Source organism: Salmo salar, chromosome 07 (genome assembly GCF_965601325.2).
Source record: "Salmo salar chromosome 07, fSalSal1, whole genome shotgun sequence".
NCBI classification, from domain to species: Eukaryota; Metazoa; Chordata; class Actinopteri; order Salmoniformes; family Salmonidae; genus Salmo; species Salmo salar.
Genome location: NC_138297.1, coordinates 49697245 through 49720142, shown reverse-complemented (window position 1 = coordinate 49720142; position 22898 = coordinate 49697245). Strand labels below are relative to the sequence as shown.

The window sequence follows — 22898 nt, the reverse complement described above, 5'->3', positions numbered from 1 at the left end:
AACAGTGATAGGCCTGATCACCGACAACGACGAGACAGCCTATAGGGAGGAGGTCAGAGACCTGGCCGGGTGGTGCCAGAATAACAACCTATCCCTCAACGTAACCAAGACTAAGGAGATGATTGTGGACTACAGGAAAAGGAGGACCGTGTACGCCCCCATTCTCATCGACGGGGCTGTAGTGGAGCAGGTTGAGAGCTTTAAGTTCCTTGGTGTCCACATCACCAACAAACTAGAATGGTCCAAACACACCAAGACAGTCGTGAAGAGGGCACGACAAAGCCTATTCCCCCTCAGGAAACTAAAAAGATTTGGCATGGGTGCTGAGATCCTCAAAAGATTCTACAGCTGCAACATCGAGAGCATCCTAACTGGTTGCATCACTGTCTGGTATGGCAATTGCTCGGCCTCCGACCGCAAGGCACTACAGAGGGTAGTGCGTACGGCCCAGTACATCACTGGGGCTAAGCTGTCTGCCATCCAGGACATCTACACCAGGCAGTGTCAGAGGAAGGCCCTAAAAACTGTCAAAGACCCCAGCCACCCCAGTCATAGACTGTTCTCTTTACTACCGCATGGCAAGCTGTACCGGAATGCCAAGTCTAGGACAAAAAGGCTTCTCAACAGTTTTTACCCCAAAGCCATAAGACTCCTGAACAGGTAATCAAATGGCTACCCGGACTATTTGCATCGTGTCCCCCCCCCCCCCCCCCCCCCCCCAACCTCTCTTTTACGCTGCTGCTACTCTCTGTTTATCATATATGCACAGTCACTTTAACTATACATTCATGTACATATGCATCGAAGTCCACAAACGAAGGAAAGAGATGGAATACAACGTGGCTGTTATGAGAGTGTACTCTGTTTACGCATGATCAGGGGTGTGTTCTTCCCTCGATTCTGTTGAAAAAAAAATAATTAACGGACGCAAACGGAATAAAATGAGGATAAACATTCCTGAATTTGTCCAATAGAAACTCAGCTAGATGTAGGCAAGAGTGTACAACGCTGTATTGAATGTCACTGTCTGTCACCTCAAATTTGTCTCTCGACCTGTGTGCACCTACGTTGTAAACTTTAATTCATAGGCTAGGTTGTAGCAACCTCATGATGGGTACAGGGAAAATTTGAGTATCATGTAGTTGCCTAAACCTATCGCTGTTACATTGAACTGGGTGAATGAAATATGAATGAGAGTCATCCAATATTCTGTAATAGAAATAAGGCCAGGTTCATGAAAAAATAATCGTCCTTCCTCATCTTAAACGGGACTGACCGCCACTGGTGAGAATTGTCTCTATAGTGCCTTCAGAAAGTATTCACACACCCTTTTCCACATTTTGTTGTGTTACAGCCCGAACAAAACATTTATGAAATTTAGATTTTGTTGTCACTGGCCTACACACAATACTCCATAATGTCAAAGTGGAATAATGTTTTTAGACATTTTTACAAATGAATAAAAAATGTAAAGCTGAAATGTCTTGAGTCTATAAGTATTCAACCCCTTTGTTATGTTGCCGGAGAGGAAGGAAACCGCTCAGTGATTTCACCATGAGGCCAATGGTGACTTTAAAACATTTACGGAGTTTAATGGCTGTGATAGGAGAAAACTGAGGATGGATCAACAACATTGTAATTACTCCACAATATTAACCTGAATGACAGAGGGAAAAGAAGGAAGCCTGTACAGAATAAAAAATATTCCCAAACATGCATCCTGTTTGCAATAAGGCACTAAAGTAAAACTGCCAATAATATTGGCAAAGAGATTAACTTTATGTCCTGAATACAAAGCGTTATGTTTCGGGCAAATCCAACACAACACATCACTGATTACCACTCTTCATATTATCAAGCATGGTGGTGGCTGCATAATGTTATTGGCGTACTTGCCATCTGCAAGGACAAGGAAGTATTTTTTTTAAAGAAATCTGAATAATGCTAAGCACAGGCAAAACCCAAGAGGAAAACCTGGTTCCGTCAGCTTTCCAACAGACACTGGAGATGCTTACCAAGATGACATTGAATGTTCTTAAGTGGCCTAGTATAAAGCGTTGACTTACATCTGCTTGAAAATCTATGGCAAGATTTAAAATTGACTGTCTAGCAATGATGAACAACCAACTTGACAGAGCTTGAATAATTTTCAAAAGAATGATGCGCAAATATTGTGATATCCAGGGATGCAAAACTCTTATTCGAGATTTATGGACAATTTATCCTTGCTCCAAAGATGTGGTCGGAGGCGCAGTATGGCTTGTGTGACGCAATTGCGGAGCCTGGCGGAGGCAAAATTGAGCTCTGTACTGCATCGGCGTGCGTCCCTCAAATGTTATAACAACACTGAGGGCTCCGTATAGCTCCGCATTGACATGATTGGTTGACAGTAGGTGAGGGCAGGAGGTCCTGTATAAACACAAACTCACTTCCTTGACAACAGCTCGGAGCTGCTCGGCGAAGCGCAAGTATGAATGCCCTGATTCTGCAGAGGCCATATAACCATAAATTCTGCACGGCCAATGCAGATTCAACATGCAGCGTCTTTCACCCAGAAAGACTCACAGCTTTCATCGCTGACAAAGGTGATTCTAGCATGTATTGACTCAAAGGGTTAATAAATACATATGTAATGTTTTATTTTTCATATTTTTACACATTTTAATCCTACTTTGGAACACAATTTTATTTATTTTTAAGTCGAAGGGCGTGCATACTTTCAGAAGGCACTGTATATTAAGGTCTTGAGAAGTAACATCACTTGCCCAACTTGTTCAAGAAATGATTTGCTCATTTGATGGATAAAGGAATGATGCTAACATGGACTAATGCATGCTTCTTGATAACATATTTCTTGATAACATAAAACATGCTTATTTAGATTTCATACCGTCTTCGGGAATGCTGTGTCTGTTTAATGTAACTTGGGTATTAACTGAGCACTTTGTAGAATTCGTTTTTGAAACGTCTTTGTCAATTCATAAATGCTAATGCGATAATAATCAAGGATCAATATCATATTATTCATAATAATCACATATTTATTTCAACAGGTTGACTTATTCAGTACAGTACAATAAAATCTATTTACAGTGAACTCCCAGTTCAGTCACATGTTCAGTCACATTTCCCCTTGGAAATTTGTCCCCACCTTTCAGTCTTGAAATAAGTTTTAGAGGCATAATATACCCTTCATAAACACCAAACTTTGGAACCTCTCTAAAAGGATGACAAAAAAAATATTTGGGCCACATCAATGTTCAAAAGGAAACCACTCCATCACATTCTTTAGTTATAGCATTAGAGTCCACAAAAGTGTGCCATAAAAACATATAATTTATTATATCCTTTGATTTATTTAAATGACAGAGAGAAAGAACTCTGAATATTTCCCTTCAGGAGGTAATTTCATACCATTTTTGACATAGTCATTCGGCTGAGGGCAGTGGTAGGTTGCCCAGCTTTCTGCAAAGATCCTCACAATAGCACCCATGGAAATTAAATTACAATTAATTTGTGCATGTAACAACACATTAAAGGTTTGCGTAATACCGATCTCGGTTCTCAAAATCTCTGTAGGCAAAATTGGCATCCTTCTTGTCATGTGGGATGCGGCCAAAGGGGGCGTGGTCATTGAAGCAGGTATCGAATACCTCATCCACCACTTTCTCTGCCTCCTCTCGGCTCACCTTCCTAACAGCAAGGATGGAGCGCAAGGCACGTCCCCGAACACATTCCTGATAGGTAGTAGTGGATGGGTTAGGTAGCGAGTTCTTCATGTGAATATTGGCCATCATAAACACTTCTTGTTAATCGCTAAGCACTGAAAAAGGCAGTGCTATACTTGACATTACATTCAACTACAGTTTCAACTAAACCAGTTGTCAATTCAGACATACCAATTCACACGATTGGAAAAATCATGTTATGCTATACCATGAAGGATACTAGTTGACTGAAATACATGCAAGTAAGAATGTAATTTTGTTTGCAGTGAATTCACATAATCTCCAGATATTACCTGATGGTGCTTCTTGAGGCCAAAGTTGAACCTGGATACTTCATTGTGGAAGGAGCAATCTCCACTGAGATTGGCTGCTCGAATCTGAAAAATAAGAACCAAACAATTAACGACTTCCTTTAAAACACAATTAAAACTGAGCACAAACACAACGCCCATAACATGCACGTTTATCTCTTGGTCTCACCTCTGAGCAGGCCAAGTGCTTGAAGTTGTTAAACCAATCCACATGCGCCCGGCAGTGGTCAAAGGCATGGATGAGCTCATGTGTAACCACTCGGTTCATGTGGGACTGCTGGTGAATATTATTCTGACACAAAACAATCTAGAATTGGGAGTGGGAAAAAAAATGGTATCTTACAGATGTGATACAAAGTACATAGTGTAGCATGTGAACCTGTACACAAAGGTAACGGTTCTAGCTTTCTTACTTGTGATGACGTTGCATCGAAACCACCACTGACAGTCCCATCACAGTCTTCACAGGAGAAATGTCTGTCTTTGTACACTGCACTGAAGAGACAGGATAATACTTTACTAAGGGGCGGCATAATGAGGTCAAATGTACATTAGCATGAAAGTGTACATTAGCATAAAAAACGAACAATATAATGGCATGACATAGCTATTAAATCACATGTCAAACTCATTCCACGGAGGGCTGAGTGTCTGCGGGTTTCCGCTCAACCCCTGTACTTGACTGATGAATTAAGGTCAGTAATTAGTAAGGAACTCCCCTCACCCGACTGTCTAGATTTTAATCGAAAGGAGAAAAAAAAGAAGAAAAAAAAACACAGACACTCGGCCCTCCATAGAATGAGTTTTACACCCCTGTATTACATAGTGAGTACACAAAATATTAGGAACACCTGCTCTGTCCATTACAAACTGACCAAGTGAAAGCTTTGATCCTTTTTCGATGTCACTTGTTAAATTCACATCAGCGTAGATCAGTGGTATTCAAGGTCGTGGTTGCGACCCCACTAGGCGAACTGCAGTGTGGTCGCCAATTAAAAATGAATAAATAAATAATGAATACAAATATTAAGAGCACAGATTATTGTATGGGACAATGTACAAACGTTTTGGAGAAAGATCATTTGAAAGATACAATTAAGTAAATGTTTTTATTGGTTTATTTTCATTTTGATAAGAGATGATGATGCAATGAATTTAAGGTTATTTGTTGATCTGAATTTTCTTGGGGGGAAAAAAATGGGGTCCTCAGAAAGAGAAGAAGGGGCATTACCAGCAGTGTGGAAACATGCCATAGTGGTGCCAATTGTAAAACCGGGAAAAGAAGCATCACACCCGGGTTCATACAGACCCATAGCGTTGACCTCTGTACTGTGTTAAGTAATGGAAAGAATGGTCACAGACAAATTAGTACATATGTTTGAGAGTACATTTATGTTTTCCTCACACCAGAGCAGATTTAGGTTGGAACGGTGTGCTATGGACTCAGTGCTAGCACTGGACTGTGATATAAAGAAGGTGCTGGCCAACAAGCTGGCCAACAAGGAGGGAGTGGTGGCGGTGTTTCTGGACATTGAAAAGGCATACGACATGCTCTGGTAAGGGGGACACCTGCTGGAGCTGTATTCTGCTGGGGTGAGGGGTTGCTGTTTAATTGGATCCAGGATTCCTTGAAGAACCGGACCATACAGGTCAGAGTTGGTGGAGCTTATTCTGAGTTAGTGGGGATAGAGAAAGGGACACCGCAGGTAAGTGTAATTAGTCCAGTTTTGTTTAACATAAACGGTGAATTCCATGTTCCAGGATATTGGGCCTGGTTTTGGCCTTTTCCTGTTTTTGATTATAGGGTGCTCTGGAAAAGAGGAAGGAATATCCTGTTTGTGGTCCAGAAGGTGCAAAAGGCATTGGAAAAGGTGGTGGACTGGGTAGATAGGTGGGGATTTAGAAATTAAGCAGCAAAGACCAAGTTTGTAATTTTGGGATATAAAAGAAAGAAGGTGGTGCAAGGGCTTTAAATGTATGGTTCACCGCTGGAACGGGTCAAGGCGTTCAAATTCCTGGGGGTTTGGTTGGAAGAGAATGACCTAGAGGATCCATGTGGGGGGAAAAAAATAGTTGAAAGGTACGGTAAAGTTATTAATATAATATGGTGCCTGTCAAGGATATCTTGGGGAGCAGACAGACGCTCCATAAAAATGATTTACCAAGCAATGATCCGCTCAGTGCTGGACTATGGGAGCCCCGAATTTGGTTCGGCAGCAGCTACAACACTGCAGATGTTGGATGTGGTACAGGCAATTGCGCTGCAGTTGTGCTGTGGGGCATTTCCAACTACCCCTATCCCTGCATTGTTGATTGAAATGGAGGAGGTTGCAACAAGCTAAGCTGGCCATGCGCTATGGGATGAAAGTGCAGGGGCATGTATCATCTCACCCTGCAAGGTGTCTGTTGGGAGAGGCATGGGAATGGGGAGGAGAGGGAACTGGAGTGAGAAGAGGTAGGCCAATCTATGTGCCCCAAGTGCAGGAATGGGGGGTGGAGTCGGCAATGGGAGGTCTGGAAGTGGGGGTCCCTGTCTGCTGGCCGTATGTTCCTCGGTGGCTGTTGCCAGAGCCTGATGTTGACATGACCATTCTTGATGTAATAAGGGATAAGGACTGTAGAGAGCCTTCTCTGGTGGTTGAGGCCCATCTGCCATTGGCCTGGGGTCCCTACTTGCACATCTTCACAGATGGGAGAGCAGAGTTTGGGATACATGTTCCCCGGTTTCGGATACATCAGGGGAGGCGGCTGTCTGATGGAGTTTCAGTCTTCTCTGCTGAAATGCTAGCACTGGTGTAGGCATTGGGATGAGTGGAAGAAGTGGGGACTAAACTGTAATTTTGTGTTCAGACTCTGCAGCTAGCCTGGTTGCACTGAGAGAAGGGAAGTCAAAGGCACACCCAGACCTGATAATAGAGCTGATGATGGCACTTTATAAAGTGGGGCAGAAAGGGTGTAAGGTAGGTATTCTGTGGGTCCCAACTCATGTTGGGGTAGGGGGAAATGAGGCAGCCGATATGGTGGCAAAGGCCGCTTTGAGGAGGGAGATGTGGTGGTCCCATTAGGGGGGATGGAATGTAGGAGCATCATAGCAGAGGGGTTGACCCAGGAGTGGCAATGTGAGTGGGAGAGAGAGGAGCGGGGTAGGCAGTTTTTCTCTATCCAGAATTCTGTGAGGAAGGGCAGTAGGTATCCGGAAAGGGAAAGGAGGGATGGGGTTCTGTTGACGAGGCTGAGGTTGGGGCATTGTGGATTGGGAAGTGGGTTATTGTTAGTGGAGAAACACCCAGATGGCAAGTGTGAGGAATGTGGGGAGGTAGAGACTGTACTACTGTGAAGCATGTTCTGTTATAGCAGACAGTATGCTGAGGATAGGATGATATTTTTCTGTGAGCTGACTGAGTTGGGTGTAACCACATTTTCACTTGTAACTATTTTGGGCTCAAATGACAGGCAGAGCAAAATAGCTGTTGTGGTTTCTTTATTCCACCGGCTTGCACCTAGGCTATTTAGATAATTAAGTGTGTTTTTCACACTCCAGCCTGAGAAAGGCAGCAATACGCATTACAGTGTCTAGTCTGCCAAAAACTGATAGGAGGAAGAAGAAGAATTATGGCAGCTGACAGCTGTGTTGAGTTGTGATTGATGATGATTGTGGCTGGCTGACACTTACCATCCTGAACTTTTCATGGCTCCACGGAGAAGCTTTGCATATGGACCTGAAAGGGAGATAGAATGAGATTAGGCCTAATCAGTGCTGCACCATGACAGCAATCAGGTCATTCAACAGTTAGCGTATTGCTAACTAGCTTACTCATGACAGTCTCTTTATTGTTCAACGATTGCTAGCTAAGCTTGCTAGAAACATGGCTATGACGTATATGACAAATGTAAACACGGCATCAATGGTTACACGGTCATCTAGCTAACTACTGCCATGAGATATATTTTGGAGGATGACAGACATATCAGCTTGCTAGCCTGTTCGCTTACTTGTTTCCATTGCGAATTGTAGCATGACCTGACATTTGTGATTGAAAGTGAACAAGCTTTCTGCTATCGATCCCTTTTGGAACTTTCCCGAATTCCTCTCCGGGAATAGGTTATATCCATAGTCCTCTTCTTGCTGTTTAGTTTGATCCATTGCATGGAAATTGTTTCTAAAATAGCCACTTTTGCTTCTAGGAACAAGCACTGCCTAGCTTCGCGGGGTCATTCTTTGTTTTTCAAATCACGTGGTAAACCAGACCGAGGTCAAATTAGTTTTTACGGGATATTCGGTGGCTATTCGTATTTCAATCTTCAATAGCTCTTACACAGTGTGCCATGACTATGATAATGATATACTGTATTTTTCAAATCATATATATCGAGAAAAACCCACACCTTTTTTTTCTATCCACCCATGCTGATTCAGAATATACCATTTTCATAGTCACGGCATGCTTGGATCAATAGCTATTGACAAGAGAAAACAGAATATCTATTATAAAACTAATTTTACCTTGTAAGCCAGAGGTGAACGATTCAATTAATGTCTGCAACAACATTGTTGCTAGCTAGTTTTAACAGAAAATACATTAGCTTTTTCTAATATAATTGCAAACAAGGTTTATTGAAACACATTACTCCATGCATTGGCAAGTGACATTGACTGTGTGCACGTTCGCTGCTGGGAGGTGTTGTCAAAGGGAGAGTCGGATGAAGCGAGACTGAAGATGGTGGTTGGAAGAGCGCGCTTATTTGAAATGGAAAAGCGTCGCGGTAGCTTTTGAGAAAGAAGAACATCAAGATGAAGCAGCTGCTTTATAAGATGAGCGCTACATCCCGAGGAGTTCGTGCTGATTGTATGGAGATTGTGACAGTCGGTTAAATGGCGTCCTTTGAGAAGGCAAGAACAATATTGTAATGAAACAGGCAGGGAGCATGTCTCGAACCCTCGCCCTTCTAGGCAGAAGTCCAGCGCGCTATCGAGTGTGCCGCAAAAGCATGCTCGAGCAGCAGAGTCGATATACGCGCTTATAAACCCAGGGTCGTTACAATATGTATGTCAGGGGAAGTGCAGTATTATCATAAGGAGATGTATACTTAGAGAGAGCGCTTGAGTCTGTTAAAAATGGTGCGGATAAGGGAGATGGTTTGTTGAAGAAGAATGGTAGAAAGCGTGAACTGAGGAGAAATGGAAGTGAATGAGGTTGAAGTATTGGAGGTGGTAGGTGTGGGGAAGTTCTCGCAGCCGAGGCTTGCACCGAAGGTCAGGATAAAGATGAGTCTGACAGTAGGAGTGAAGTTTTTGGAAAAAGGGGACCCTTGCCTTTTGGCTGATCCATTTGTGGTTTCAGGGTGGATGAAAACAGAGTTGGGTGCTGTGGAATTGGTGAAGGTAACCAGAAGTGGTCTTGTGATAATTGTTTGTTTCTGCTGGTCAGAGGGAGAAGGCACTCCGCGTTAAAACGAATGCGGGCAGGAAATGTCAATTGTTTTGCTCAAGAAAAGGGTGCCATTGAAAGGAGTGATTACTGGGGTAGCAGTAAATGTAAAAGTTGACCAACTGAAGAGAAAGATTCCCAGTGTTTGTGATGCTCGTCGTTTGGTGCGACGCATACAGGGCGGCGTGAGTGGTGAAACAGTCATTGTCTGTTCTTTTGTGTTTTGATGTTGAGTCTTTGCCCGACAAAGGGATGTTAGGATATATAAGTTATCCTGTACAAGCTTTTGTGCCAAATACATTACGTTGTTACAGGTGTCAAGCTTATGGGCATGTGGCAGCAGTGAGTAGGAGGGAGGTTCCTATGTGTGAAAGTGTGCAGAAGGGCATGAGACAAAGGAATGTGTAGCATTGGGAAAATAGTGGTATGTGTTAATTGTAAGGGTGCCCATGGGGCTGGGGATCAGAAATGTCCTGTGCGAGAAAGACAGGTTTAGGTTTCCAGGTTTAGAGTAGTGGAAAAGCTGTCATATATGCTGAGGCAGTGAAGAAAGTAGAGGAAGATGGGTCAAGGGGGACAGATCCTGAGAGGAGTGGTGTGAGTAGTAGATCTGTACCAGTACAGATGGATAGGCCAACAAGTGATATATTTTTCAGTAAGATTAGATTTTTTGCATATATAGCAATGGTTATCAACTGTACTGCAGGGATGGAATGTAAATCGCAGAAAATTGAGGTTGTGGTGGCAGCTGCAAAGAGGTATTTGGGTGTGCAAGACATCAGAAGACTTACAGGGTGTGTTAAGTGGTGGTGTCCAATCCTTTCAGGTTGTTGGCCTGAGGAAGGACTAAATATACACTGCTCAAAAAAATAAAGGGAGCACTTAAACAACACAATGTAACTCCCAAGTCAATCACACTTCTGTGAAATCAAACTGTCCACTTAGGAAGCAACACTGATTGACAATAAATGTCACATGCTGTTCTGCAAATGGAATAGACAACAGGTGGAAATTATAGGCAATTACCAAGACACCCTCAATAAAGGAGTGGTTCTGCAGGTGGTGACCATAGACCACTTCTCAGTTCCTATGCTTCCTGGATGATGTTTTGGTCACTTTTGAATGCTGGCGGTGCTTTCACTCTAGTGGTATCATGAGACGGAGTCTACAACCCACACAAGTGGCTCAGGTAGTGCAGCTCATCCAGGATGGCACATCAATGCGAGCTGTGGCAAGAAGGTTTGCTGTGTCTGTCAGCGTAGTGTCCAGAGCATGGAGGCGCTACCAGGAGACAGGCCAGTACATCAGGAGACGTGGAGGAGGCCGTAGGAGGGCAACAACCCAGCAGCAGGACCGCTACCTCCGCCTTTGTGCAAGGAGGAGCACTGCCAGAGCCCTGCAAAATGACCTCCAGCAGGCCACAAATGTGCATGTGTCTGCTCAAACGGTCAGAAACAGACTCCATGAGGGTGGTATGAGGGCCCGACGTCCACAGGTGGAGGTTGTGCTTACAGCCCAACACTGTGCAGGACGTTTGGCATTTGCCAGAGAACACCAAGATTGGCAAATTCGCCACTGGCGCCCTGTGCTCTTCACAGATGAAAGCAGGTTCACACTGAGCACGTGACAGACGTGACAGAGTCTGGAGACGCCGTGGAGAACGTTCTGCTGCCTGCAACATCCTCCAGCATGACCGGTTTGGCGGTGGGTCAGTCATGGTGTGGGGTGGCATTTCTTTGGGGGGCCGCACAGCCCTCCATGTGCTCGCCAGAGGTAGCCTGACTGCCATTAGGTACCGAGATGAGATCCTCAGACCCCTTGTGAGACCATATGCTGGTGCGGTTGGCCCTGGGTTCCTCCTAATGCAAGACAATGCTAGACCTCATGTGGCTGGAGTGTGTCAGCAGTTCCTGCAAGAGGAAGGCATTGATGCTATGGACTGGCCTGCCCGTTCCACAGACCTGAATCCAATTGAGCACATCTGGGACATCATGTCTCGCTCCATCCACCAACGCCACGTTGCACCACAGACTGTCCAGGAGTTGGCGGATGCTTTAGTCCAGGTCTGGGAGGAGATCCCTCAGGAGACCATCCGCCACCTCATCAGGAGCATGCCCAGGCGTTGTAGGGAGGTCATACAGGCACACACACTACTGAGCCTCATTTTGACTTGTTTTAAGGACATTACATCAAAGTTGGATCAGCCTGTAGTGTGGTTTTCCAAATCCAGACCTCCATGGTTTGATAAATTGGATTTACATTGATTATCTTTGTGTGATTTTGTTGTCAGCACATTCAACTATGTAAAGAAAAAAGTATTTAATAAGATTATTTCATTCATTCAGATCTAGGATGTGTTATTTTAGTGTTCCCTTTATTTTTTTGAGCAGTGTATTTAAATAGTGGAGTAGTGTGGTTTTATTTTTTTGGTGAGTGTAGTGTTTTTGTTACTTTTTAAAGCAAAGTATAAGGGAGTACTCCAGTCTAGTAGGTGGCAGTAATGCAACATTTATTGGATGTCAACCGCCGTTAAACCTCATCGACGAAGAAGTAGAAGAAGACACGCTGTCATGGCGCCCAACACAAACAGAAAACGACAGAATGGTGATAGTTTGTAGCTAATATTAAATGCTAGTAAGCCTCGTTTAAACTTAAACTGATAAATTACAATCAATTTGGGACGCAAGGGACAGGTACTCAAATATTATAATGTAATCAGCTCTTATTGGCAGGTCGAAACTCGTTAAAAGCGTTGCGTTAGTTTAGGCAGCTAGCTAGCTAGTTACCATCTATAAATTACTGCTTTTGCGAGACAGCCGTGACTAGCTGACTAGCACATTTCTCAACTGTAGCTAACGTTAGCTTCTTGGTGTTATAGTAGTTAGTCAACAGCAGCGTAACGTTACTAGCGCCACCGTTTTTGAGTAAACTCAAAGAACTCACTGTTAGTTAACTAAGTTAGTGTTTCTATTGAATATCTGTCGCCGTTGACTAGATAGTCAGCTAGCTATCTAACATCTTAAATTAAAGTGATCCTATCTCCTGTTTTGTCAACCTAGTATATTCAATGTATTTGACAGGTAGGCATGTCTGAAAACAAAGCCATTGAACTCCAACTGCAAATGCGACAAAATGCAGAGGACCTGCATAACTTCATGAAAGATCTTGACAGCTGGGAAACTGACATAAAGAAGAAGGATGAGCAACTAAGAAGTGGGAGTGTTGTCGAGTCTCAAGTATGTAACACTTGAAAATGTGTATGTTTTATGTTTAGCTATAGAGTTGAGATTGTGCTATGTTAGAAAGATCCTGAACTATGTATTCCTGCCTTAGAAAAGCCTCCCACCAGTGCGAAACAAAGACTACAAAAAGAAGAGGGAGAAAAAGAAGCCATCAGACAACAATGCAAAGACTGAACCAAAACAAGTACCCAGGATAAAGTCTTATGACTATCAGTCATGGGACAAATTTGATGTGGTAATGGATTAGGTGGATCTTGCCTGTTTCTCATTTGATTTCAATAGTGAGTTTTTAAACTAAGTCTCTGGTTTTAAGCTGAATGGCAGCAGTGCACCCTGTTAAACAGTATGTACTGCTTGCTGTTACACTAAACATTTTTTGGAATGTTTTTGTCTTCTGGTAGGACAAGGTTTTGGAGTCCATGGATAAAGAGGACAGCGCTGCTGAGTCCAATGACTCTGAATCTGAGGATTCTGGGGTTCCTGCTACTGACCAAGACAAAGCTCTTGCTGAGAAGGAGAAAGTATGGCTTCACCCTTTAGTATTGAAGTCAGACTCAGCAACACCAAACCTGACAGACATGCAGAAATATGAATTCCCACGTAAATGTTGTCATTTTAAAATATTACTTATTATTATTATGACACAAGGACCACCATTGAAGGGCATTTGTTTGCAGTATGTTGTGATTTTGATCCTAGACAATTACCCATACTATATACCACCATCGGGGCCTCGTTAGCAACTATCACCAGTCATTGGTGGTAGTAGTCAGTAATACTCAGTCAGTAGTCACCTGTAGTCAGTAGATGTTACTACTTTATTGTATGTAGAGATTGCAAATTCTTATATTTGCTGTACTGAATTTGACGGTTGTTTTTCAGGGTAATCAGCTGTTTAAAGAAGGGAAGTATGAGGATGCCATTGAGTGTTACACCAGAGGCATGGGTGCAGACCCTTATAACCCCATTCTGCCTACAAACCGAGCTGCCTGCTTCTTCAGACTCAAAAAGTAAGCAACATGTAAGGAAATAAGCAACATATGTAACACTTTAAATGACAACATTAACGTGAGAACCTATATCTGTCAGGTTTGCTGTTGCCGAGTCTGACTGCAACTTGTCCATCGCTTTGGACAGTAACTACTTCAAAGCATTTGCACGAAGAGGAGCGGCTCGATTCGCCCTGCAAAATTATGAATCTGCCCTAGAAGGTGAGGAGTAGTAACAAAACATGTTTTCAAATGGGTAGAATGCCGGCAGAGGATGTATCGTTTTTATATGCTGTATTATCTTAGAATAATTGGTCACTTAAAACAATTTCTGCTTCCTTCCTCTACATAACTAGATTATGTAATGGTGCTCAAGCTGGATCCTGGGAACCTGGAGGCACAGAATGAAGTGATGAAATGCAAAGAGGTGAGACATTATCTGGTGTTGGGTCTATTACTGTATCTCTGTATCCCCGCCTACCTCTGTATCTAACCTCTCCTCTATCGGTAGGTCATTGCTAAACTGGGTGGAAAGGCAGAAAGCCCAGAGGCTGCAGTGGTGACGCCACCTGTGGTGGACGTCAAGCAACAGCAGCTCATGGAGGAACAGCAGAGGAGACAGGAGGCGGTGGTGCAGAAAGACAGGGTAGAGCCACCAGCTACACGTATCTTTCGATGTTAGAGTAGGCCCCCTACATATTGGGAACCAGTTTCCCAGTGACTCTGAGACACTGCAGCGCTGAAGACATACCGCAGGTGTACTACAGCATGCTATTTGCCTGTGTTTAAGTGCATTGTTTTCTAAATGGTTACCACGGCACTAAACCTTGACTCTTTCAGGGGAACGCATACTTCAAAGAGGGGAAGTATGAGGCTGCAGTAGAGTACTACACCAAGGGCATGGAAGCAGACAGCACCAATGTCCTCCTGCCTGCCAACCGAGCCATGGCTTACTTAAAGCTGCAGAGGTAAGCAGCAGGGAAGGCAGGATAAGCGAGTATTGGATAAGTATAAGTTCTGTCAAAGCTGTGCATTGATTAAGCTTGATTGTCTCCCTAGATATAAAGAGGCTGAAGAGGACTGCAGTAAAGCCATAGCCCTGGATGGCACCTACTCAAAGGCCTTTGCCCGCAGAGGGACAGCTAGGGCTGCTCTGGGACTGCTAAAACAAGCTAAAGAAGGTACAGTAGACAGGCATCCAAGAGGCTATATCTTATTAGTAGGTCACATGTCATTAGCAACCATTTTTTGTAGGTTAGGCATGTTTCTATGTAACTACCTTGAGCAGGTTGAAGTCTTTATGTGAATGGTAGCAGTAGTCATGGAACTGTTATTATGTCCATGTTTTTTTTTAGATTTTGAGGAGGTCCTGAAGCTAGAACCAGGAAACAAGCAGGCATTTCATGAGATGAAGAAGATTGCAATTGTACGTATGTGGTTCCCTGCTCACTAAGGTTTTTGTGTTAATGTTCTTACACCTGTTGTCTTTGTTGACAAATCCTTGACATAGCATCTCTGCTCTTGTGTAGGACATGGGCACCAGTGGTCTGCTGGCAACAGAGGAGCATGCACAGCGGAGAACAATACTGCCAGTTAACAAACCACCTCACCTGCAGTCAACCGTGAGTCTCTCAGATAAAACAGTAAAAATATTCTCAGTAGGCTGTTTCTGAACTTTGCTTTAAAGATTCACACAACAATGTTGCTATTGGATTTCTTTGTATCTCAGAAACCATTGAGGAGAGTGGACATTGAGGAGGTTGGTGGAAAGATCCTTGTCCAGAAGGAGCCCTCAGCTGTTTTCACTTCAACCACAGCCCCCTGTGTTAGGCCCCAGAAGACCACATCCATCGCAGACACCGTGAGAGAGGCCTCACCTCCCTCTACCTCCCCCAGCGCTAAGATCCTGAAGATAGAAGAAATATCAAACATCCCCTCACATTCCCCTGTCAAGTAAGTGATATTGTTTAATTGCTTAATCTCAAGCCGAACAGTTTGAGGATTTTGATACATGTTTTGAATAGAACTTTTGTCAACAGTTAGGCTTTTGACAATAGCACCACTGAGGCTGTTTTCTTATTTCAGAGGGCCTGAGGGGGATGCTGTGAGAGCACAGACACAGAAGCACAGGGAGGAAACCGTCAGTAAACCAACAGAACCGCCTGCTACACCCTCAACTGAGGTCGTACCTCCTGCCCCCACCAACAGCTTCCAGCTAGAGGCAGACCTAAGGAAGATTGGAAATGGCCCTGAAGTTATCTACAAGTATTTGAAGGTGGGTGTGGAATTAAAATATGATGAAAAACGCAATATTACACATCCAAAAGAATAAAGACATTTCAAATGTCATATGTGCAAATAAAGTACCAAGGGGAAAATAAACAATATGGGTTTTATTACTGTCCTTTTTTTTATGTAACCTTTTATTTATAGCCTATACAAAACGGTTGCTAATGACATGTGACCTACTAATAAGATATAGATGCCTGTCTTATTGTGATCATCTACTCTTCAACAGAGACCTGATCTCTTGTTTGGGGTTCTATTTGTACACTAACAAATCACCATACAACGAAAAACATGTAGATGCCACCAAGGACTGATGTTTATTTGTTGTGTGTCTGTGTTCTGTTTTAGCAAATCCAGCCTCAGGCATACGCAAAGATCTTCCAGAGCTCTCTGGAGCCAGACATGCTCAATCAGATTCTAAGGACGTTACAAAGCTTCTACATCAAGTAAGTACTGTGCGAATACCATGCTATTACGACTGTTATAGCTCATACAAGAAATGTGACTGTTATCACATTGTCCTTATCAAATTAAGGAATGAAGAGCCATCTGTCATACTGGAGATCCTCAGGAATCTGGCCAGTGTGAGGCGGTTCGACATGGCTGTCATGTTCATGTCCATCCCTGAGAAGAAAGGTACCGATTGGTTGTTGATCTGGCACAGTTTGTGATACATTATTTAACCCCAATACAAAATGATTAACAGATATTGATAACTGCAAACTCTTGTTTTTTTTCTAGTTCTACAAGAATTGTTTGACTTTCTTCGTCAAGCAGGACTTGAGGACGCTTCAGTAGGAGCACTGCAAAAGAAGTATGGAGTGTGACGTGAGTGCCGAACCCTAAAAATGGACATCCCCACAGACAGCAAAATTGCTTTTTTCTTAAGCAAGCAGTCGATTGAAGTAGTTTTTCAATGCTCTAGTACATGTTACTAATTCAAACATTGCTGTATGTACACAATGCATCACTTAATTTTGCCTGCCATATTGGAAGGTCTATAACATTTGATGTAATGCTATACTGTTTTTTTTCTTCTATTGCTCAAAACATGTAAAAGTTTCATCCTCGTATGAGAACCGCATTTACTATGCATGGCCAAAACAAGAATGTTCTGACTGCGGCCCAACAGAACCATAGGGGTAATAGTTCAGATATGCATCTGGCGCTCTCTCTGATTGCCAATACAATTTTTGTTTGTTATTTTCAATTCTTCTGTCCAGGACTGTCCATCTCATGTTCAAGACGTTAATTGCAGTGAATGAGTGTGAATACCTAATAAATTGACAATCTTTATTGATGATCACTGGAAGTGCAGATACGGAAAAGATACTTTTCAGCAAATAGCATTTTCACACATTAACTGTAAAATATAGGTTTTTGTGTCCTCTACACATGGACTAAGGTTGGCACGAAAGTATAGACTGTGGAAAGTAAACCAATTACAGGAAGTCTGTCGATCTTCATTAATAAAGCACACATTTTCCAAACAGCAGTACAAGATAATAAAGACACTGTTAGATTGCATTGTTGTCCCACCGCCATTGAATGGAATTCTTCTCTTGACTTTCAACATCCACACCAGTGAGAATCTTTGGGAATAAGGGGAGAAATGTTAATAGCTGGCTGAACTTTGTGGCATGTCTACTACACATGATAATTGTATTAGCGTGTAACTGACAATAATGGCGAATAACCGTGAACAAAAAAAAATGGTCATCGTCTTAATGCCTATATTTTAGCATGGGGGGATTCAACATTTTTCTCAGGTAATAGTTTACCCAATGGCAGTTTTTCATTTTTATAAAGTGGGGGAAGTTGATAATCATTTTACGAGCAGAACGGCACGGTCGGGAGAAGCTTCATTTCCAAAAGTTCCAAGCAGTCAACTATTAGTTATTGAGATGCCGGTTTCACCAAAGCTGTGTTGTATTCATTAGGTTTGTTTTAGCTCATTTTCAAACATGCTTTATGATTCATTACAAGCTCAAAACATTTTTCTACTAAAATGACAATTATGGCAGTAACTGGCCGGTTGCATGACAGTTGTTACCTGAGATGCCGTCCCCAGTTGAATAGAGTAGTAGAAAGTGTTATAAGACCAATTAAGTTGATGAGTCATAGTAGTTTGACCATACCTGTGACACTGAGTGTCTCATTGGCTGTGGCTGTCTTCCCGGTGATCGTGTTGTGTGCCTCGCAGCTGAAAGACTCAGTGGCCACGTAACGGTTGACGGTTATATCAACCACACGGCCGTGCATGGTCCGACCATACACACTCCAGGTGTAGCTGCAAGAGGGAGAGCACTGGGCAATACACTTGAAGCTGGCCTTGATCCCTACCTCTAGGGCACCTGGTCCTGAGATGGTCACGTTAGATGGTCCATCTGAAAGAAAGGTCAACATTAGATTTAAGCTCAGCAGAAAATAAATGTCCTCTCACTGTCAACTATGTTTATTTTCAGCAAACCTAACATGTGTAAATATTTGTATGAACATAAGATTCAACAACTGAGACAAACTGAACATGAACTGACCAACAGAAATGGAATAATGTGTCCCTGAACAAAGGGGGGGGGGGTCAAAATCAAAAGTAACAGTATCTGGTATGGCCACCAGCTGCATTAAGTACTGCAGTGCATCTCCTCATGGACTGCACCAGATTTGCCAGTTCTTGCTGTGAGATGTTACCCCACTCTTCCACCAAGGCACCTGCAAGTTCCCTGACATTTCTGGGGGGAGCGGCCAAAGCTCAGTCCGATGATGCTGTGACACACCACCCCAGACCACGAAGGACCCTCCACCTCCAAATCGATCCCACTCTAGAGTACAGGCCTCGATGTAACGCTCATTCCTTCGATGATAAACGCGAATCCGACCATCACCCCTGGTGAGACAAAACCGCGACTTGTCAGTGAAGAGCACTTTTTGCCCGTCCTGTCTGGTCCAGCGACGGTGGGTTTGTGCCCATAGGTGATGTTATTGCCGGTGATGTCTGGTGAGGACCTGCCTTACAACAGGCCTACAAGCCCTCAGTCCAGCCTCTCAGCCTATTGCGGACAGTCTGAGCATTGATGGAGGGATTGTGCGTTCCTGGTATAACTCGGGCAGTTGTTGTTGCCATCCTGTACCTGTCCCGCAGATGTGAGGTTCGGATGTACCGATCCTGTGCAGGTGTTGTTACATGTGGTCTGCCACTGCGAGGACGATCAGCTGTCCGTCCTGTCTCCCTGTAGCGCTGTCTTAGGCGTCTCACAGTACGGACATTGCAATTTATTCCCCAGGCCACATCTGCAGTCCTCATGCCTCCTCGCAGCATGCCTAAGGCACGTTCACACAGATGAGCAGGGACCCTGGGCATCTTTCTTTTGGTGTTTTTCAGAGGCCTCTTTAGTGTCCTAAGTTTTCATAACTGACCTTAATTGCCTACCGTCTGTAAGCTGTTAGTGTCTTAACAACCATTCCACAGGTGCATGTTCATTAATTGTTTATGGTTCATTGAACAAGCATGGGAAACAGTGTTTAAACCCTTTACAATGAAGATCTGTTTTTACGAATTATCTTGGAAAGAAATGGTCCTGAAAAAGGTCAGTTTCTTTTTTTGCTGAGTTTAGCATGGCTCATTTGTTCTGCACTACCTCATTTCATACGTCATACAACAGTGACAAGACCACTCAGTTTCAAGGTCTGCACAGAAATATTTTTTGACAAATACAATCTAACTGCTGCTCACCAATTAACACAACTGAGGTATTGGCAGTGCTGTTGTCATTGGTCACTGAATTGTAAGCCACACAGCTGAGTGGTCCTCCGTCCATGGTGGTCTCAGGTGTGAGGGAGAAGGAGGCGTTCATCTCTGCCAGCCTCCCCTCGTATATCCAGGTGTAGGTACAGGTGGGGTAGCACAGGGCCGAACACTGAAGGTCTGTCTTTGATCCAGGCAGGAGATACAGGACTTTACCTACTGGGCCTTTGCCAGATTGGATGATAACAGCTTGAAGTGGTCCATCTGGAAAATGTAATGAAATATCTTTATGATTAGCTTGTAAACACACACACACACACACACACACACACACACACACACACACACACACACACACACACACACACACACCACACACACACAGGGGTGGCAGGTAGCCTAGGGGTTAACAATTGTGTTGTGCCATTGAGCAAAGCACTTAACCCCTAATTGCTCCTGTAAATAGTTTCTGGATCTCTTCTATGATCTTTCTTGAAATACTGGTGTATGGTGAGCAAAAATGTCTGTATAAATATAATTTATCTCTGCATACTCATACTCACAATTTACATTCAGTTGGTACCCAACCCCTTTGATGGGTGCTCCCCCCTGAGAAACGATGCATTGGTACAGCCCACCATCAGACTGGAGCAGAGGACTAAAAGACATAGTGATGTTGTTGGGGGAGAGACTGACCCTGCCGGACACAGCTATAGGGAGGCCATTTTTTAACCACAAAATGGAGGCTGGATTCTGAGAGCCCACACACTGCAGTGAGAAGGGCTGGTGTGCCAAGGGCTTGTTCTGGGATGCCGGCTGTACAGAGATAGGATCTGGAAGACAGAGGAGTGGAAAAGAGGTGAAGAGGACAGAAGTTAAACAGAGAGATACCAAGTTAAATACTTTTGAGTTGGCTTTTATAAAATGGTGGGTTTCACCTTCAAACATCTGATTCTAAATAATGACTTGTGACAATTCTTTTGTCACAAAAACTCTGACTTACCAGTGACGGTCAGGATCTTGGTGCTAACAGCAGTGACCCCTGAGGCAACATTCTTGGCCTCACACGTCAGTGCCTCATTGTGCCTGTACTCATCAACAGTAACCACCAGTTTACTGCCAACCATGGGCTTATCGCCCTTATGGAAAATGGGCAACTGGATCTCGTCGCCATTGAAGATCTTTCCATTGAATGTCCAGGTAAACGTACAGGAGGGGGTGCAGTCAACAAGGCACACAAAGTTGTAAGTGTCTCCTACTGTCACTGAGCTGGAACCCGTGATCAAAATGGCCTCCGGTCCGCCTGGGAAGAGGAAGAAGTAAACACTTGATTGTGTGTTTAATTGTAAACTCTTAGAACTTTCTAAAAATACAGTTTACACAGAATATATGACTAACATAATAAAGTAATAATTATCCAATGTGACTTCAATGGACCACTCCAAAGTTGAAAAGAATGACAATTCCACTCACGGGCCACATAAGGTGTAACATAGGTTGAGATGAAGAGGAGTGAGACAGTGTCCTGAGCCTCACAGATCAATTCCTCTGCAATCTCCCAGGAGTCAGGTGTGACGGAGATGGTTTGACCATATTTGGTTGTCACTGTGCTTTGTGCTTCAGAACTAATTGTCCAGGTGTAGGAGCAGGACGGGTAGCAATCAGCAGAGCAGGAAAAGTTGGACGTCACTCCACTGGACAGTGTATCAGGACCTGTGATCTTTATATTGGACGGTCCAGCTAGAAAATAGATAATTGTCGTGGGTTGAATTAGGTTGGAGAGTGTAGAACAGAGCTCCGCAAACTTTGCATGTGCAGTACAGAGGCTCAAAAGCATAACATCTGTTGGCATAGTATGATTTCTAAATATTGGTTTAGATTGATGAAAACTGATTATAAGTAGCCTACACGTCACGTTGACTGTTTTGCTGACCGTCACTGACTTCCCAGTGGTGGGGTTTATAGCCATACAGATCAGGACCTGTGGAGGAACCTGCTCCTTCAGCTGGAGGTTGAGCTCTGGGCCCTGGGTGGTGAGCCCTCCTCTGGTCCAGGTGAAGGTGCAGGCTGGAAAGCAATTGGCTGAGCACTGGAAGCCATAAGGAACTTCCACCGTCACTGTGTTCACCCCACTGATCTTCACAAAGGACGGCCCATCTGACAGAATGGAAAACAAGCCCCTGAGTCATACACATAATGTGAACAAAATTAGGACGAAGTGGATTTGAATGTTTTATTGTTCACCATAATGTTATAATGTTAGCGTAAGGATAAACAATGGGTGATGAATGCATATAGATTTATGGCATACATTTATTTTGTACACTTAGAAATTATGCCAGAAACCTAATGTATCTTACATGGTGTGGTTTCCTCCGATGTCCTGCCCTGCTCTCTCTCACTGGCAAGTGTTCCTACAGAAACACATAAAGAAAAATAATCCCATGCCATCACAATGGTTCACCTTACATGAACTATCTTATAAAGCATTAATAACGTTTAAATGGCCTAGGCCCGAGATCCACATTACATGCTGTTTACTGTTTAAAACATTTGGATTTTCATTACAAAACAATTTGTTATTGGCTACTTTGACAATTCAGAAAAATTCAGAATTTGTTTTACAATACAAATTGCATGAGCAAATGTAATTCCTGACTTGAAGAAGATTTGACCTCAACACTAACAGATTCAGTTGAATGTGGCATCTTACCTGCCAGGCAGGTGAGCAGCAGAGACAGACTAAATGTGCAGAGGAGAACCATGGTTCTGCTGCCGAGATCCAGGTTACTAAGTGGCTGAAATGTCCACCCAACAGCTGTTCTACCCTTATACCTCAGAAAAAACTGGCTGACAATCTTATCAGGAACCAATTCAAAAACAAGACATTATCCAACAGTGCCAGAAAAGCGCCGCTAGTGTTTGGACCTTTATGTGGGTTATCAGCTTCAAGGCATTGTGTTCTGGTTAGGGTGTGCGTGCTAGTTTCTTGTGTTCATAGGCGTTGATCTACTGCGACTGAGCCTTTTGATACTGCCAAGTGACATGTCTCTGAGCTAGGGAGCATTCACCTTGTCTTCTTCTCGTCCATTCAGACAGGTGAAGGTTACAGACAAAAGAAAGTATGTAGAATAGCTCTTATGTAGATACAGAGGTTGTTGGTAT

The 22898-nt window shown here is 43.4% G+C and overlaps 3 protein-coding genes across 5 annotated transcripts; 1 reads left to right on the top strand and 2 right to left on the bottom strand.

Moving 5' to 3' along the window:
* Positions 1–3020: 3020 nt before the first annotated feature.
* On the bottom strand, positions 3021–8429 carry LOC106609469 (mitochondrial inner membrane protease ATP23 homolog). The gene is made up of 6 exons (XM_014208334.3): positions 8033–8429; positions 7713–7758; positions 4453–4534; positions 4209–4346; positions 4022–4105; positions 3021–3737 (listed from the first exon to the last, which is right to left on the bottom strand). Exons 1-6 carry the CDS (start codon positions 8181–8183, stop codon positions 3534–3536), a joined length of 705 nt encoding a protein of 234 aa, XP_014063809.2. The 5' UTR covers positions 8184–8429; the 3' UTR covers positions 3021–3533.
* Positions 8430–11974: 3545 nt separating this feature from the next.
* On the top strand, positions 11975–17294 carry LOC106609438 (RNA polymerase II-associated protein 3). 3 transcript variants are annotated; one of them, XM_014208280.3, is made up of 17 exons: positions 11975–12072; positions 12549–12704; positions 12802–12945; positions 13112–13231; positions 13593–13720; positions 13800–13921; positions 14056–14126; positions 14211–14345; positions 14540–14667; positions 14759–14880; positions 15055–15125; positions 15229–15321; positions 15429–15652; positions 15785–15974; positions 16337–16434; positions 16524–16624; positions 16730–17294. In XM_014208280.3, the coding sequence occupies exons 1-17, from the start codon at positions 12070–12072 to the stop codon at positions 16813–16815; spliced, it is 1992 nt and encodes a 663-aa protein (XP_014063755.3). In that variant the 5' UTR covers positions 11975–12069; the 3' UTR covers positions 16816–17294. The 3 variants fall into 3 exon arrangements, with proteins under 3 accessions (XP_014063755.3, XP_014063756.3, XP_014063757.3); XM_014208281.3 differs by having other exon boundaries at positions 12005–12161; XM_014208282.3 differs by lacking the exons at positions 11975–12072; positions 12549–12704 and having other exon boundaries at positions 12802–12991.
* Positions 17268–22590, bottom strand: LOC106609441 (cell adhesion molecule CEACAM5-like). The gene is made up of 9 exons (XM_045722059.2): positions 22447–22590; positions 22094–22147; positions 21642–21890; positions 21207–21473; positions 20737–21036; positions 20297–20566; positions 19722–19997; positions 18127–18375; positions 17268–17580 (listed from the first exon to the last, which is right to left on the bottom strand). The coding sequence occupies exons 1-9, from the start codon at positions 22496–22498 to the stop codon at positions 17558–17560; spliced, it is 1740 nt and encodes a 579-aa protein (XP_045578015.2). The 5' UTR covers positions 22499–22590; the 3' UTR covers positions 17268–17557.
* Positions 22591–22898: the final 308 nt, after the last annotated feature.

Bases quoted from the DNA above. Each gene is read 5' to 3' on its own strand.
- LOC106609469 (XM_014208334.3), bottom strand. From the start codon at position 8,183: ATGGATCAAACTAAACAGCAAGAAGAGGACTATGGATATAACCTATTC. The intron at 4,535-7,712 runs GTAAGTGTCAGC...CTGTCTCTTCAG, and splicing joins GCCATGAAAAGTTCAGGATG to TGCAGTGTACAAAGACAGAC. The intron at 4,106-4,208 runs GTGAGACCAAGA...CTTATTTTTCAG, and splicing joins AGCACTTGGCCTGCTCAGAG to ATTCGAGCAGCCAATCTCAG.
- LOC106609438 (XM_014208280.3), top strand. The intron at 13,232-13,592 runs GTATGGCTTCAC...GTTGTTTTTCAG, and splicing joins CTCTTGCTGAGAAGGAGAAA to GGTAATCAGCTGTTTAAAGA. The intron at 15,126-15,228 runs GTACGTATGTGG...GCTCTTGTGTAG, and splicing joins AGATGAAGAAGATTGCAATT to GACATGGGCACCAGTGGTCT.
- LOC106609441 (XM_045722059.2), bottom strand. From the start codon at position 22,498: ATGGTTCTCCTCTGCACATTTAGTCTGTCTCTGCTGCTCACCTGCCTG. The intron at 21,474-21,641 runs GTAGGCTACTTA...TCTATTTTCTAG, and splicing joins CAAAACAGTCAACGTGACGT to CTGGACCGTCCAATATAAAG. The intron at 21,037-21,206 runs GTGAGTGGAATT...TCCTCTTCCCAG, and splicing joins TGTTACACCTTATGTGGCCC to GCGGACCGGAGGCCATTTTG.